The following is a 15,977-nucleotide window of genomic DNA, read 5'->3' as shown; positions in this document are numbered from 1 at the left end:
TTGGACCAAACCGTAAAATATTAATGACAGGACTGAAATATATAAATGCAATACATATTCTACTATGAATTCAAAAAACGACAGCTTATAATGCATTAAATGATGCATGCGGCAAAACACGGTGGCGTTCAAATTTATCCCGCCAAGAGCAGGTTTTGTGCCTGGACGTTAGTTACGTTTCGTTACGTTTCGCGGCGGAGCCACCACGTCCCTCCAGCTCCAGCGAATGACAGTATTGCACGTGGAAGGCGCGAGTTTAACTCTTTCCTGAACACAGCTGGAGAACCACCACGCGTGACGGAGTCGCTCTGTTTTCCGCTATTGATATGTCGATACGTAAAACTTGATTTCAGTCTACAGTTGTAAAAAAAAAAAAAAAAAAAACAGCTTCTCATTTTATTGATCTTTGCTATACGTACAAGTCGTATTTTGGAAAGTGAATTGATGTTGGAAAGAAATACCAACAACACACATGCCACGGTCTTTCTGTCACCTTGGCTTTTATGTTATTTGTCATGCTACAAACGGGCAAAAAATACAAGAAAACCTTGCAAAAAAATCAATTTTTCTACTGTATATTAGTACGGCATAATACATCACTCTTTCTCAGAAAGAGGGCAAGTAAAGAGGTTTCTTTCTTTTAGCTTTTCGTTGTTACCGGTTTTCCTTATTAACCAGTTTAACCAGTATTTTGTGTAGTGTAAAGTGAATAGTTGAACATAATCCTCGGCAATTTTAGCACGCGGGTAGAAGAGGCAAGAGTGACACCTAATGTGCATTTGAAAGTGTTGGAAAGACTTCTGTTAGTGGGCCTCGTGAAATATGGCCCAAAAAACGTGTTGGCAACGGGTTTTTTTATTATTATTAATAATAATAATAATAATAATAATAATAATAATAATGCTCGATGTTGTCATTGTTAACTCGGTCCCAGCACAGATGGCACGTGACATGAATTGCCTTAGAGCATAAAATGATTCAATTTTTTTTTAATTACTCTTGAGTCTTGGACTATGCGCCACAAACTACCGAAAATATCAACGATCACTTCAAGATTAATCTCAATAAAGAGTCGTTTACTGTTAAGAGCAGCCACCGTTACCGTCACCGGGCCTGTTTTCTGGCAGGTGACGAAGGGAGGGGCAGAGGGCGCGGGGCACGGGGTCTACCCGCGCTGCCTGATGACGACATCTAAACGCGCCAGGGTGAAGTTTTCCTTGGTCATTGTTTCAGCGGCTGGGCTGAAACTCGAGCCGCTTCGCTGCCTCTTTGTGTTCACTGCGCGTCCAACGGCAGTGCTTGTGCAGTAACAAGCGCAGGGTTAGCGTGCGTTTGCGGGGGAAATGGAGCCTCTCGGCGAAGTAGGCCAGAGCGGCTCGGAGGAAAGGAGCACCATTTCGGCGTCCAAAAGGAGGGCTGAAATTCGGAGGCGAAAACTGCTGATGAATTCCGAAGACAGAATGAACCGAATTATGGGTTTCAGTGGAGGGAACAAAGAGGATGGAGACGCCGGTGAGACACACTCTTTGTTTGTTTCAGTACGTTACGTCCTCAGTGAGAGTCTTCTTAGTGCTGATGTCCGATCATGGTTGTGATCATGTGATGTATATGATCATGGAATGATCATGTCGGTAGACACAGTACACGGCACGGTAGGGAAACACGAGTGTTACCATGGAAACGCGGGTGCTCGTAGGCTGGGTGCCTCCATCTGTTTGTGCCATGTCTGTACGAGCGAGCGAGTGGTGATCATCCTGTTGCTGAAGATACATACTCGCATTATTTCAGTCTCTTGGTGATGAGGGTGCAGTAAGTTTGGATTTCGTGTAGCCCTAGAGTAGTGTTACTGTCCACAGAGTCTGGTGATGTTCATTGTTTCATATTTATAGCATGTTTTTATGAAATGCCTTTTGTAAAAATCACTGTAATGTAATTTTACGTGGCGCAGCAGGTTTGGCCGGGTCCCGCTGTCTCGTGGGTCTGGGGTTCGAGTCTTGGGGTGCCTTGCGGTCCTGGGTGTGTCCCCTCCCACCAAGCCCTGCGCCGTGTGTTGCCGGGTTAGGCTCTGGTTTGCCGCAACCCAACTCGGGACAGGCGGTTTCAGAGAGTGCGTGTGTGTGTGTGTGTGTGTGTGTGTGTGTGTGTGTGTGATTTTACCGTGCTAGATAATTATTACGCCGAATAGCGCGAATCTTTAAGGCACGCAGTCTTACAGCTGCAGTTGTCCTGAACTGAGTTCTGATGCTCTCGTTGTCCTCTTCCCTACCAGCAACTAAAGGACATGCGTTAGAACCCAGGCTGCATATTGACTTGGACAGAACTGATGCTTGGTCCACAGCAGTCCCTTCAAAAAGACTTCCTCAGTTCCCCAGCGACGGTGGAGGCAGCAGCATCCGCCTCAGCGAGGGCCTGGAGATGAAAGGCCCTCTTCCCACAGAGAAGCGGGACATACAGGGCGGTGGCATAGAGGACGAGGGCCCAGGAGAGCTCAGACAGCGGCCGCGGGGGGAGCTGCCTGCAGATGGGCTTTCACGCTCCCCACGTAGGGGGCTGCAGCAGTACCTCTCCCGCTTTGATGAAGCCATGAAGCTGCGTGACCATCTGTCTAGTGAGAAGCCCACCCAAGAGAGCAGCTCGGGCCCTGAGGAGCTGGAGGCCTTCCGTCTCTTCCGGCTTGTTGGCTGTGTTGTTTTGGCCGTTGTTGTCAGAGTGTTTGTCTGCAAGTACTTGGTAAGAAGCTTGTGAGATACGGTTGTGTTGTAGAGTGCGCATACGCGATTTTCTCCTTTGCTTTATATGTGAATATAAAGTTTATCAGCTGAAAAACAGAGATAAAGAACATTAATACTATCTCTCTTTTCATTTGCAGTCTATATTTGCTCCATTTCTTACTCTCCAGCTGGCCTATATGGGCTTATACAAATACTTTCCAAAGGTGAGGATAAGGTCTCCAAATGTTTTTGTCTTAATTATCATTGCTTATAGAAATCACTAAATGTCTTAAAGATAGATCTTAATAGAATGGCAGCATGGTGGTGCAGTGGGTAGAGCTGGTACCTTAGAGCTCCTGGGCTGTGAAGTCGGATGTGTGTGAGAATCCTGGATGGGTTTCCTCTGGAGGCTCTGATTTCCTTACACAGTTCAAAGGCATGTTTTAGGTGGGTTGCAGATTCTTTATTTCTCTGTGTGTGTGTGTGTGTGTGTGTGTGTGTGTGTGTGTGTGTGTGTGTGTGTGAGTGAGTGAGTGAGTGAGTGAGTGAGTGAGTGAGTGAGTGAGTGAGTGAGTGAGAATGAATAAGAATATGTGATTTTCCTCCCATCCTGGGTGTATTCTGCCTCAAACCCTATGCTTTCATATAGGCTCAGCATCACTCAGACCTTGTGTTGCACCAGCAATTATCAATAATTAATGAAGGAATAACTAGATAGAAAGGAATTTGAATGAATGCAAAGTCATTTGTCAGGTATTGATTTTTGATCTGTACAGAAAAGGAAACCAAAGTTGTCTCCCCACCTTCCCCCCAGAGTGAGAAGAAGACAAAGACCACAGTGCTGACCGCAGCCCTTCTGCTCTCAGGAATACCAGCAGAAGTCATCAACCGCTCTATGGACACTTACAGGAAAATGGGCGATGTCTTCACAGACCTCTGCGTTTACTTCTTCACATTCATTGTAAGCCACGAGCTGCTGGTTCTGTTTGGCTCCGAAGTTCCTTGATGGAGACCTTGTGTGGCATCGGTCCTCAGATTCTCCCCAACGTCTACTTGTTGTACTCCTCAGCTCCCATCCAGGTCCCATGTGTGTTTCCATGACTGTCTCCTGGGTTTTTCATAAATTTAGCCCTGTTTGGGATAATTTAAACTGCAGCAAAATACTTGTTGTTGCTTCCTTTTTTTTTTTTTTTAGCTGCTATACAGGTCGTTCAAGTGGACCCATTTGTTTCTGTGAAATAAAATTTTTTCTTTGCTAAATCTGTTTGATGGACTGATGCTCTGCATCACCTAATTTTGTGAAAAGTTTCTTTTGAATGGACAAAGCTGGACAACATTACAAACATTCGTAAGATATAAGCTTCTACTGAGATAAACCTATTTACGCTGTAGCATGTGCTACTAGAGTATTTCTGAGAAAGGAGGTGTAGGGCCTTATTTATATTTTGCAGTTTCGTCTAAGTGCAAAATTTTGCTCTTTTTAAACTTTGTATTTTCAGTTTTGAATTACAAAAGTTTTAATAAATGAAAATTTAAGATACAAATTTTGCACTTCTGAGAAAGCTTTGTAAATTAGGTCCACAGTTGTAGTTATGGTCTACTTTTTTCACAAAGCGTGTCCTGTGTTATTTGTAACATGGTATGTATTTTGTTGTCAGTTTGATCCAGTCTAATCTACATATAGAGTCTCAAAGTTAGACCTAATGAATGGGAAGCATACATGTTTTATCTCCCTCAGCCTACTGTACAAGCCTCAGTATTGTAATCTGTGTTGACTGCATGTAATACAAAATCTAGATGAAATTATTTAATGTTGTGTAAAATTTATTGTGATCAAAATGTGATTTTTTTTTTTTTTAATTTAAAGTTTTAATGTGAAAATAATGCTTAATTTGTTGTTGCACTGGTACATTTGAGATATCTGGATAACCTGCAATGCATGTTTAAAAAAAAAAAAAAAAGTGGTAAGTGGAACTTACCTGTTAATTTACACCTCTTGTTATTGTCTCATCTACATGAACCAGCTGAACTAGTTAACTTCCTCTGTACTGTAAACTTATTCACTTTAACATGCTTGATTTCCCCACTGCTGTGCAGGCAAATCTGGGGATGTGACATGGGCTGCGATAACTGGGTATGTTTCCTTACAATAATTGACAAAATGGAAAACAACTTGTTATAAAAGAGGAGAGGCTCTACTTTGCATATTCAGTGTTTTTTAACTGATAATAAAGACAACTAATGACAATTTCCATACATGAATTACTGAACTGTGACTGTCCTGCAAAGTGTGAGCATGTTGGAAACCTCAAGCGCTCGGTAGCTCCAAACGGTTCCAAGACTAATGAAGAAACTAAGCGATATTTGATTAAAATGACACCCGGCTGATGGCATCCTGAGCTCTTTGGTTGTGAATTCGAATCGAGCTCAATCTATGTGGTGTCTATATTCTCCCCGTCTGTGTGGGTTTCCTCCCACAGTCATGTTTCAGCTGTCCTTGTGACTCTAAATCGCCTCTAGGGTGTGAATGTATGTGGCTACCCTGCAATGGCCTGGCATCCCGTCCAAGGTGTACCCTACCTAGCCTGTACCTTCAGGATAGGCTCCGGACCACCATGACCCTCACTGGGACAAGAAGTTAAGAAGAACGGGCGAGTGAAGGTACGTGTGTGACGCGCTGCTGCCATCTAGTGTGTAGTTGTTCAAATTACTCTAAATTCAACAAAATATAAGGATCTTAAAAATCCCCTAATAGCAATGTGAAAAAACACAATTTTATTTAATACTATGCATTTTTACAAATATCTTCTCAAAATATAGGTGATTTTCCAAAGGGAGTCAAAACCAAATTTCTCATTGTGACCAACATTAGAGTGATTTCTTCTCCCTTAAAATAAGGTACAGTCATTGGAACACAGCGAGAGGCCACTGTCGCAACTATCGCGACAACTCCTGCGACGACCACTGTCGCAACTATCGCGATCGCGATACGAAGATCACGACACTCGGCAAAACTATAGGATTAATCTGTTAACGGGCGACTTAATTTTAAAAAAAGTGTAGGGTTTTCTTAAATACTACGAGATTTTCATTGCAATTCTTACCTTCTACTGAATTACCAGGTCCCTCAGGTGTCGCTCTCCAGACCAACGGTCGTGCTTTGCAAACCGCACGCGCGCTCCCTCACTTTGAAGTTGCTCCCGCGCAAACGGAAAAAAAAAAACTCGCAGAGAAGGCAGAGACAAAAGTATGTGAGGAATAAACTTGATATTTCTTGAATACAAGCTAAATACATGGGCAGCGTTTCAACAGAAGTTCATCTCATTTTTTTTCCTCATAGAAATTAAGCTGTGACAACCGTGGAAACACGTATTCGCCAACAGTTGAGACTCAGAACATACTGAAGCCAACATTTCTGGCTTGTTTTAATCATCTCGAAAAGAAACTTGAGGTTTTCTCCTTTTTTTTTTTTTTCAAGAAAACAAGACAGAAAAAAAACTTGTATCCCTAGGTCATCTGCATAACCTTATTTATATTTATTATTAATTACATTTCATTCATATATATTTAATAAAGTGATAGAACGTTAAACGATGTAATAAAATAAATAACTGTGGCGCGCAGCGGCCTGGGTTTGGATGGGGCGAAGAAGGACGCAGAAGCAGCCTTTATTACGAATGATTTATTAGAACCCCTTTTCCTCCAGCAGCTGCGCCTACAGCCAGCCTTCCCACTCTGCTCTCTCCCGCCACACTGGCAGATACAGCCACCCCATTTCCCCCAGAGATGCCCCCAGTGGTTACACACGCTATTTACAAGTGACCCACAATACAACTATTTACACAAAACATCTCCCCACCTAAACACCAGTTACGCGGGTTGTTACGTAACTATATATAATACAATATGACATATAAATAGACATATATTTTTAATAGAGCCTCCCTTTTTCAGTTCAGTTTCAGCAATACACTGACCCAACAAATATTATTCACGTAGTCCCAACACAACTGGATAAAGTGAACGTAGATGGACAGTACACAATGAAATTGAGACAAAATGCAAAAGAATTGTGTTGCATTAACTAATTTTAATTAAGTAAATTGAACAAGCAGTAGAAATCATGTTGAGTGAACACCGTCTGTTAGAAGTCTAAATAGACTGGAACATTTTATTGCAGCGTGATCGTATCACTTTTTGATGACTGTGTTGAATTTCACTTGGACTTTATGCAATATAATTATGTCCTCATCTCAAACTTACATGTATTAAGTTGATTGTAACTGTATTGTTTTAGTATGTTCAGTAGAGCTACTTTCCATTTTTTTCAGTGTAGAAAAGTGCAGTTTAGAACACTGGTGACAATAAAGACAATGCAGAATGAATGCAAAAAGTGGGCCTAAGTAGCCCTGGTCCCAAACATGTCAAGGTCCTGCCTTCATTCATTCATTCATTCATTCATTCATTCACTGAGCCCAATACATAGTACAGATCAGTGTAAAAACCCACCAAAGTTAGGCACAGTAGCATTAACTTTTTAAGAGCTCTTAAAATGCACAATCTACAACAATTAATATTTATATTTTGCTGACACCTTTCTCCATGGCAACTTACAATGTTAGGGTTGTAAACCAAGCTACTTACAACAATTTACCCATTTATACACCAGTGTAATGTTTACTGTAACAATTCAGGATAAGGATCTTGCTCTAGGGTACTGCAGCAGGAGCAGACATTTGAACCCAGTTCCTTTGTAAGGATATGACTAACAGCTGTAGTACCTGCTTCATCCTGGTATCTACAGACTAAGACCAAGGCTGGTGGATTTTCTTGAAACGTGTGGAAAAAAATGGAGCAATTCATATGAGCTCGGCCTCATATTTTCCACTGGATCCCTGAAGGTGAATGGGAGTGTTTAATAAAAGCAGGCAGTGAAACAAGCCTTCTGGAGCTTTGTACCACGGGCCAGAGCCCAGCAGCCAGAGGAGCAGCTTTCATTCAACTCCTATGTCCGGGACCTCCAACATTGTATTGTGTCTCCCCAACTGGTCAGTCATGCCAATTTTTGGCAGCCTAACCCATCACCAAAACATATTTATTGTCAGTGAGGGAACTTTGTGTACTGGGATGTAACTATTGGTCCAGCTGCACTACACCAGCACACAGCGGCACATATAATACACACACACACACACACACACACAAAACGTTAACACACAAGTAATACTACATCCACTTGGATGAAGCATCAGTGGTTTTTCCCCACAAATATCCTTGGCATATAGAGATAGGCTGACGGTTTGTTTGCAGTGACAAGTTAAAGAAATGTGGGTAGTGTCCGATTTGCTCTTTTACTTATATTTAAGGTGCTATGTGACTCATTGTAAGAGACAAGGAGACACTAACACGGTACTGTGTGCGTTCAGCTCCCAGTCTCACTGAACAAGGGCTGTAATGGCAGCGTTTCGTTCACCAGCTGAAAGTGCTGACAGTCTGCAGTGAAGTTCAGCCTTCTTGTGCCGCACAACGGGTTCAGCTCACAAGCGCAAGTTCTCGCATGTTGTAAAAACCCCAGAGGGCATGTTCATTAGGAGGAATCTTAGGGTGCGAATGGGCACAGGCCCATCTTGGCACCAGTGCTGGATGTTCTGCGGCGTGTGAAAGAAAGACGCCCCCGCGGGACCCCTCCCTGTTTGGCAGATGTCAGTGTTCTGCCAGCGCATGGAATGTGATCTGCCTTTGTTTCCACCTCTGCTGTTTTGATGAGGTCAGAAAGTCATTAGCGTGTGCTACCTAATCTCCGGGAAGGCCGCGGGTTGCACTTGAAAGAGCATATCTTGACCAACAAGCGGCCTTTGCTGCAGTGGGCGATGGGTGGGGCGTTCAGAATTCAAAACCATGTTCTCCTCGCGTTTGCATGGGTTTCCTCCGGGTGCTCTGGTTTCCTCCCACTGTCCAAAGACGTTCATTTCAGACAAACCGGTGAGTATAAATTCCCTGTATATTATGTCTCCATGTGAACGGGCGACCGCGTGGGAGTAGTTGCCCTCCAAATTTGGTCGGGAGTCTCATCCAGGCTGTGCCCTGCCTCATATGTCCTATAGGCTCCAGGCCACCGTGACCTTGCACTAAAGCAGCTGATTACGGACGGATGAATTGTAGAAAGATAACCTGTGAGATCAAAATCAATGTTTTTTTTTTTTTTTTTCCTAAGCTTGACATTTCAGCGTTTTATACACATCCATGTACAAAGTTGCGTTATTCTTCACTTATCAGAACCAGAAGCAGTATTGAGCAACCAAAAACTAAGCTACTCATGCTTCAACATATAAACCATTTGAAACTCATGCTTTACTATTCAAAGCTGTTCACGAAAATCGCGCCTGCAGTGATCGGAGACTCGTTACGAGAATGTGCTCTAAGGAAGAGTGTGAGCTGTGTGTGCGACGCCCCAGCGGGTCACGTGATCGGGGGGGGGGCTGCGGGTGTCCAAGTGTGCTTCACCTCACGATGTCCACACACGCGTGTGTGTGTTTACTTGTCTAGTGTGTCTACATGCAAATGTAGCGGCGGACTGAGAAGCGGCGCAAAGCTTATAAAAATTTAAGTGTTTATCGAGGTGCGGCTGCGGCGGCTCCCGGCAGCGAGGCGTGTGCGCATGCGCGCAGTTCCTCCCCGCTTTATTAATTTTTAATGAAAATGGCTGCCTTTCCAATGTAAACCTCTCCGCGGCAGGGGAAAAAAAGACGCCTAGAAAAGGACACCCATCCACCGTGTTTTGTCGATAGTGCGATATTCGAACCACGACTGGCCGTAGATCGCGGGTCTCCCGCCACACAAAATGACTCTGTTTTAAGGTTTCAAGGATGGAAAATACATCATTTTTATATTTAACCCTTTGCATCCCATGATCTCCAACTGTCGAGGTACAGTATCGGTTGTTTTCTGGTTTTGTTTATCGGTCGGTATTGCCAATTACGTTTGAAGATGCAAGCAGCTAAAAAAATGGGGGGGGGGGACATACTGCATTTTCGGATCGCATCGGGAAGGATAAAAAGCTTTTTCGTTTGCGAAATTCGTTCGTTTAGAAAAGATTACGAGACGTGACGTGTGGTCCCAGGGCAGATGTTACGGGCGCGAGCGCGTTCCGCCGCGAGACGAGGCGCGAGGAGCCCAGGGGCTGCGGTCGCCGAGCCGCGACGCCGAGAGGGGAGTCCGAGGCGTGTCGGACAGCGCTGCCCGCCTCTGACACACACACACACACACACACACACACACACACACACACTGTGACTGTGCACCTGCACCGCATTTCACACTCGTCTCCTCCTCAGAGCTTCGCCCAACACTCGCGTGTTTGCGTTTCGGCCCACCTTACTTTTCTGTGCTCCGTCCAACTGCCTGCCTGCCTCGCCTCTCTGTACATGATATGGTCGCGCTGGTCCGGAGTCTATCCTGGAAGCATAGGGCGTGGGGTTAGGGTGCACTGTGGGCAGGATGGAACCCATCAGGACAGTGTCTCTCTTTCTCTCTCTCTCTCTCTCTCTCTCTCACACACACACACACACACACAGAGAGGCAGCGCAGAGTCCCCCGTTTACCTGGGACACACGTTGGGAAATGGGAAGCCACAGGGAGAACATGGACACTTTGCACACACAGGTCGATTTGGAATTATTCCCAAGCAGCCAGGCCGCCTTCCCAAATATATGCAAACCTGTAAAAACAAATGAAATCAACATCTATATTTCACGTTTGCTGTATACAGAGTGGTGTGAGATTGAAAATCCACTTAGATTCAGTGAGGTTTTTTTTTTTTTTTTTGTTGTTGTTTTTTTTTTATAAACCTGGGACATTTCCTGCTTTGATACATCTGTTGACAGTTTAGTTTTTTTGTTCTAGTATGTTTTCGTGAGAGGGGGTGCGGCGGCACGGTGGCGCAGCAGGTTTGACCGGGTCCTACTCTGTCCTGGATCTAGGGTTCAAGTCCCACTTGGGGTGCCCTGCGACGGACTGGCGTCCCGTCTTGGGTGTGTCCCTTGCCCCCTGTGTTGCCGGGTTAGGCTCTAGTTTGCCGTAGCCCTGCTTGGGACAAGCGGTTTCAGAAAGTGTGTGTTTGTTTTCATTGTTACCACTGCAAACAAGAAGTTTGTCTGTGTTGACCATTTTTTTTAAGCAACCTCCGGATGTCTTTCAAGACAAAAAACAAACGTGGTCCAGTCTAGCTCTTTGTGGATTTCTGCCCCTTCAGTCACCCAATTTTCAGACAGACTTGTCTTTGAGAAGCAAGGGTGCTCACACAGCTCCATCTAAAAGGTTTTAAAAATGCGGTCTGGTCTTCCAAAGTTCAAATCATCGCAAAGATCTCCTTTAGACGTTTAAATTGAGTCAACCACATATTTATGAGGTTATTTGACAGGTTGCAGCGTGGACCGAGAGCCACGGTGGTGCTTTATGCTGATGACATTTTGAGCAACTAAATGAACGTTGCTCCAATGAGCTTTTATTCCGTCACAAGGTGAAACAAGCGTGTCAAAGTGCCCTGTTGTTCTTTTTTAAAAACAGAAAATGATGCGCCAGGTTGCAAGCAACACTAATGACTACTGCATGAGCGGCAGAGCCTCGTGCCTGGCTGAAGACGGTCGACACGCTGCCTCCCACTTTGACCTGTGCACCTCGCAACCAAACAAGTTCTACCCCCCTGTCCCGCCACCCTCCCTGCAGCTGCCTCTGCCGCCCCTGCCCCCTCTGCCCCAGAGCGCCATGAAGTCCATGCCGTGTCAAAGGCCAGACGTCCGCAACGAACCGCACCCCCAGTCCGTGGGCCTGAAGAACAGCGACGAGTCGGAGGACCCCAAGAAGAAGAAAGGCATGGGTAGGTCCGGGCGCAGAGGAAGGCCTTCCGGAACCACAAAGTCCGCGGGCTACAGAACCAGCACCGGGCGTCCGCTGGGCACCACGAAGGCGGCGGGCTTCAAAACGAGTCCGGGGAGGCCTCTGGGCACCACCAAGGCAGCGGGCTACAAGGTGAGCCCAGGGAGACCCCCGGGCAGCATCAAGGCCCTGTCCCGCCTCAACAAACTGGGCTACGGCAACTGCAGTGGCGCGGCGTTCCCCTACACCATGATGCACAAGCGAGGCCTGTGCGAACCCTCTGGCAAAGAGAAGGAGCCCAACGAGTAAAAGTCCTGCTTTTCTATTTATTGTGTTGCCCGTAAGGAATAAATACAGGACTGCATGGGGTAAGGGGTGTCTTTGAATATTTCCAATCTCAGAGGCGGATTCTCAGATTTTGATCGGCAGATATGTCGCCGTGTATCGGCCTCGGACGGTTTTTCTTCTCCTGTGAGTATATTAAACATACGTTGTGTTCGGATCTAAAGTGATTATTGTTTCACGTCACAACCTGTTACCGTTTGTTTGCCACAGAACTTCTCATATTTGCATTAACACCGAAAAGACTGTTACTCTTAAAGCTTCCTGTCGTTTTGTCTCCGAAATAAATGTGAATTGCATGCTCACAATTATCTGAATATGAAAGTTACGCTTAACAAACTATTTCTTCAAGTTCTTATGCGTTGTAAGGTTGTAGCGAGGAATTTGAGGAGGAATAAATAGTTTGATATCTCTGAAGTACTTAAAATATTGAAATACAAAAAAGAGGATTCATCTTTAATGAAATTATTAAAGAATATAATTAATAATAGCTCTAGAAATAGTTTAAGGACCGAAGTTATGTTTCCCAATGCATTTTGTTGTTTCATACTTTTTCATTGTTTGTCATGAGCAAGGTATTTGTTACAACACCCTTGTCAAGCACTTCTAGGACCTTTTGGAGGGAAGTACATTATGAAACATTGTTTTTTTTTCTATGTTATATTCAATTAGTTGTTAATATTAAATGCTTTAAACTGTGATTCTAGGATTAGCAAGTGCTGAATAGCAAAATCTCGAGCTGCTGTGTTGGAGCATTCAGTGCCGCCTGTCAGTCTGAATCTGATCTTTTCTTTCCATGCCAGCGTTGATCCGTGATCAGTGGTGCTGGTGTCCGCTGTTACCAGGTAGTGTAGCGGTTAAAGACGTGAGCTTGCATCCTGATGGTTGCTGGTTCAGGCTGTGGTGTCTAAATGGATTGAATATTGCACCTTGCTTCGGTTCAGGGGGTCAGCAATGAAGTGTTAGCTGTTGTTGCGAGCACTGATTGGGGAATGAAGTGGTTAGCGTTACTGCCTTTGGCTCTGAAGGTTATGGGTTTGAGCCCCATCTCTGGCTGTAGTACCCTTGAGCAAGGTACTTACCCTAAATTGCTCCAGTAAAATTACCCAGCTGTATAAATGGGTAAAGAATTATAACCTTAGTTGCTTTGGAGGAAAAGCATCATGTGGATCTCCTTTTGACTACAGCCTCGACAAAGGAGGAAAACGGAACTCATTGCCCTGTTTCAGACACTTCACCTTTCACTAAAGTGAAATACCGAGGACCACAGTCAGAGTGGAGAATCACTGTAATGTAGGGGACAGATGTTTCAGCCATATAAAAGATTTAAAATATTCACACTCTGTGCTTCACATGCTTCTGTCCTCAGGCCTCAAGCTGATTTTCCGGGTAGGTCTCTCCATCCTCTGTCTCGTGTGATGAGCTTTGAAGGGAATTTTTATTTTCACCCGGTGTCGTGATTTTAGTGCTTATAACTGTGTGCACGCTCCAGTGGATGGACATTCTTTTTGCTTTGCTTGATTTTATTAATCTTTTCATTATATGCCTTCTCGTGTCACACCATGAGAGAAACCCTGTTGACTTTCTAATGAGTGGAGATGCAGTTGGGGAATAGCAGTGCATTTATAACACATTTAAAAAGTAGTACAATCAGAACAAGGACATCAGTAAATTTCAGTGCTAATAGTTTGCTCATTCTTTTCCATCCTGTGGCATCACCTTTGAGTGCAATATTATTGTGTGGTGTTCTGTCATTTGTTTGGTTTGTGCATCATGATTAATGTAGTCAGCATTTTCTTTATTATTGAGAGGTTTGTCCTTTGGTGGGGACATTCTTCCTTAAGGACTTTAACGTGTTGCTTCTTTTTCATTAATGTAAAGGCTAAACAATATTCAGAAATATAGCTATAGAAGCTTCTGACTATCTGTTCTTTCTTGGTCTGCCCTCAACCAAAGAATCTAGTCCAATCTGCCTCGGTTTTCACTGTTATCAAATGTATATTGTCTTTCTTAGCAGAGCATTATGCATGATAAAATATGCTTGTTGAGTAAAATCAAAGCAGTAGAACAAAATCCATTTAAACTTCTGATGCACAGTTTTTCTGTAATTCACACAAAAGCACATTTTACTTTAAACAAGATAATCATGCACCAGATTAGTTTATCTAATGTTTGTTCATGTTTTGTAAGGTGTACACTGTATGTATGTTTTCAGAAAGTTAAAGTTCTCCTGAGCTTTTCCAAATGAATAAACAAAAACCTAAGAAAACAGGTACAAAATGAAATTGAGGCATTGACAACTGCCTTTTAAAGTACATTGCTGTACTTGCCTTTTTGTAGTGCCTACTGTGCAACTAGCAATGACTCTTCTGATACTTATTCTATAAATATACAGTAATTTCCACCTGCTTCTTAATTTTTTTTTGTTTGAAGAGGGGCTTTGTCTGTAGTCACACACTTTGAACCTACAGTACGATGTTAAGCCCTCTTTAGGGCATGCTTCTTTTATATATTATCGAATATGTCTTTTTATCAATCATTTGTTTGCTTTGTAAATGTTTACTGTTATTCTCTATGAAATATGGCTTTAAATATTACGTTTCAAAAAAACATTCCTAAGTGGACATTCCATCATGGTTGACAGTTTCATTAATTCATCACGGGTGCCAGGACATAATCTCGTACAGGGAGCTGCATGAAACAGAATGTCAAAATGTATAAATTCCACTCGAATATTCCGTAATACAGACTAGTTTGTGTTTTCAGAACCAAATCGAGTGGAGGGAAAAAAATATGAACCCTTGACATTACTTTCCACACAGTGCTCTGAGCTGGGCTTGTTATGGGGGTGATGGACTAGCTATACACATGAAACGTCTCCTTTAATTTCACACAGTGTTACTGAAAAGCCGCTGCTCTGTTGATACCGACGTAAATCTGCCATGTGTAGCTTGGTTTTTGAGGGGCTCCTCTTTTCCTTTTTCACAGTTCTGCATAGGGTTCTGGTGGAGACCGTCATAAACTGGTCACATTTTCCCCAGGTGTTCAGTTCCGGACTAAACGTCATGCCCTACGTTGTTAGCACTTCATTTAAGTGGAATTGGGGCTTAATAATCACTAATAGCATACATAAAAACTGTATCTCCTATTTTCTTGCATGACTGTCTAGTGTGGAGAATATTTGTGTAATAAACATTAAATTAATATCTCTCACTTGTGTTTGTGTTTCACTCCTGGCAAACACTGGTATATTGTTCTTTATTACTCTGTGTGAAAATACACAATGTTCTCAACTTACAAACACACTTCCAGTCCGCATTTGTGTCGGTACCTCTAAAGTCATTTTCACCACTGTCACAATCAATGAAAGCTACGTGATGCATATATCCCTCGGCTACATTTTGAAAAAACCTCTGATAAAGCTATAATAAACTATGAATGATGTGTAGCGCTTCCGTCTATCCATTATTAATACCTACTTGTCCAGGTTAGGGTTATGAAGGTCCAGAACCTATCCTGGGTGGCGCAGGGCTTGAGGAATTGTACATCCTAGATCAATCGATCCATTACAGTGTGATATTTCTGAACTTTGCACTTCATTGAAATGAAACCTGTTGAAAATGACTGAAAATCAGAGATACATCCATCCCCCAAAGCATCATATTCTATGCCAACTGCAGACAGATTCCTTACATCATCATCATACTCTGTTCATGAGCTTCTGGCCATTTTCAGCTCTATCGTCTACAGAATGAAAAAAGGCTTAATAATACAGAGATCTTTCCAGTTATATCTGGCTTAGGTTCTATAAAAATCTTGGGTGTGGATATAAAATAAAAAAAATACTAGTTAAGAATTTTAATATTTGCACTTGGAGGGACATAAAATATTTTAAAATCACACACACACCTCACTACACACTGACACTCCTAGTTCTGACTGTTAACCGATTCATCCAGTAAGCATTTAAAAATGTTGTTCTTATATCTATTACTACTCCAGATAAAGATTACTTGTGTAAATGAGACACATCACAACATGCATAGCTGA

At 43.3% G+C, this 15,977-nt stretch overlaps 2 protein-coding genes across 2 annotated transcripts; both read left to right on the top strand.

The window, feature by feature from the left end:
• The first annotated feature begins 923 nt into the window (after positions 1 to 923).
• camlg (calcium modulating ligand) lies at positions 924 to 4,181 on the top strand. Its single transcript, XM_018744388.2, has 4 exons — positions 924 to 1,512; positions 2,270 to 2,730; positions 2,870 to 2,935; positions 3,526 to 4,181. Exons 1-4 carry the CDS (start codon positions 1,344 to 1,346, stop codon positions 3,715 to 3,717), a joined length of 888 nt encoding a protein of 295 aa, XP_018599904.1. The 5' UTR covers positions 924 to 1,343; the 3' UTR covers positions 3,718 to 4,181.
• Positions 4,182 to 9,170: 4,989 nt separating this feature from the next.
• On the top strand, positions 9,171 to 14,024 carry LOC108929750 (UPF0461 protein C5orf24 homolog). Its single transcript, XM_018744498.1, has 2 exons — positions 9,171 to 9,637; positions 11,277 to 14,024. The coding sequence occupies exon 2, from the start codon at positions 11,280 to 11,282 to the stop codon at positions 11,892 to 11,894; it is 615 nt and encodes a 204-aa protein (XP_018600014.1). The 5' UTR covers positions 9,171 to 9,637; positions 11,277 to 11,279; the 3' UTR covers positions 11,895 to 14,024.
• Positions 14,025 to 15,977: the final 1,953 nt, after the last annotated feature.

This window comes from Scleropages formosus, chromosome 13, assembly GCF_900964775.1.
Source record: "Scleropages formosus chromosome 13, fSclFor1.1, whole genome shotgun sequence".
Taxonomy (NCBI): domain Eukaryota; kingdom Metazoa; phylum Chordata; class Actinopteri; order Osteoglossiformes; family Osteoglossidae; genus Scleropages; species Scleropages formosus.
This window is presented reverse-complemented; position numbering and strand designations above follow the sequence as displayed.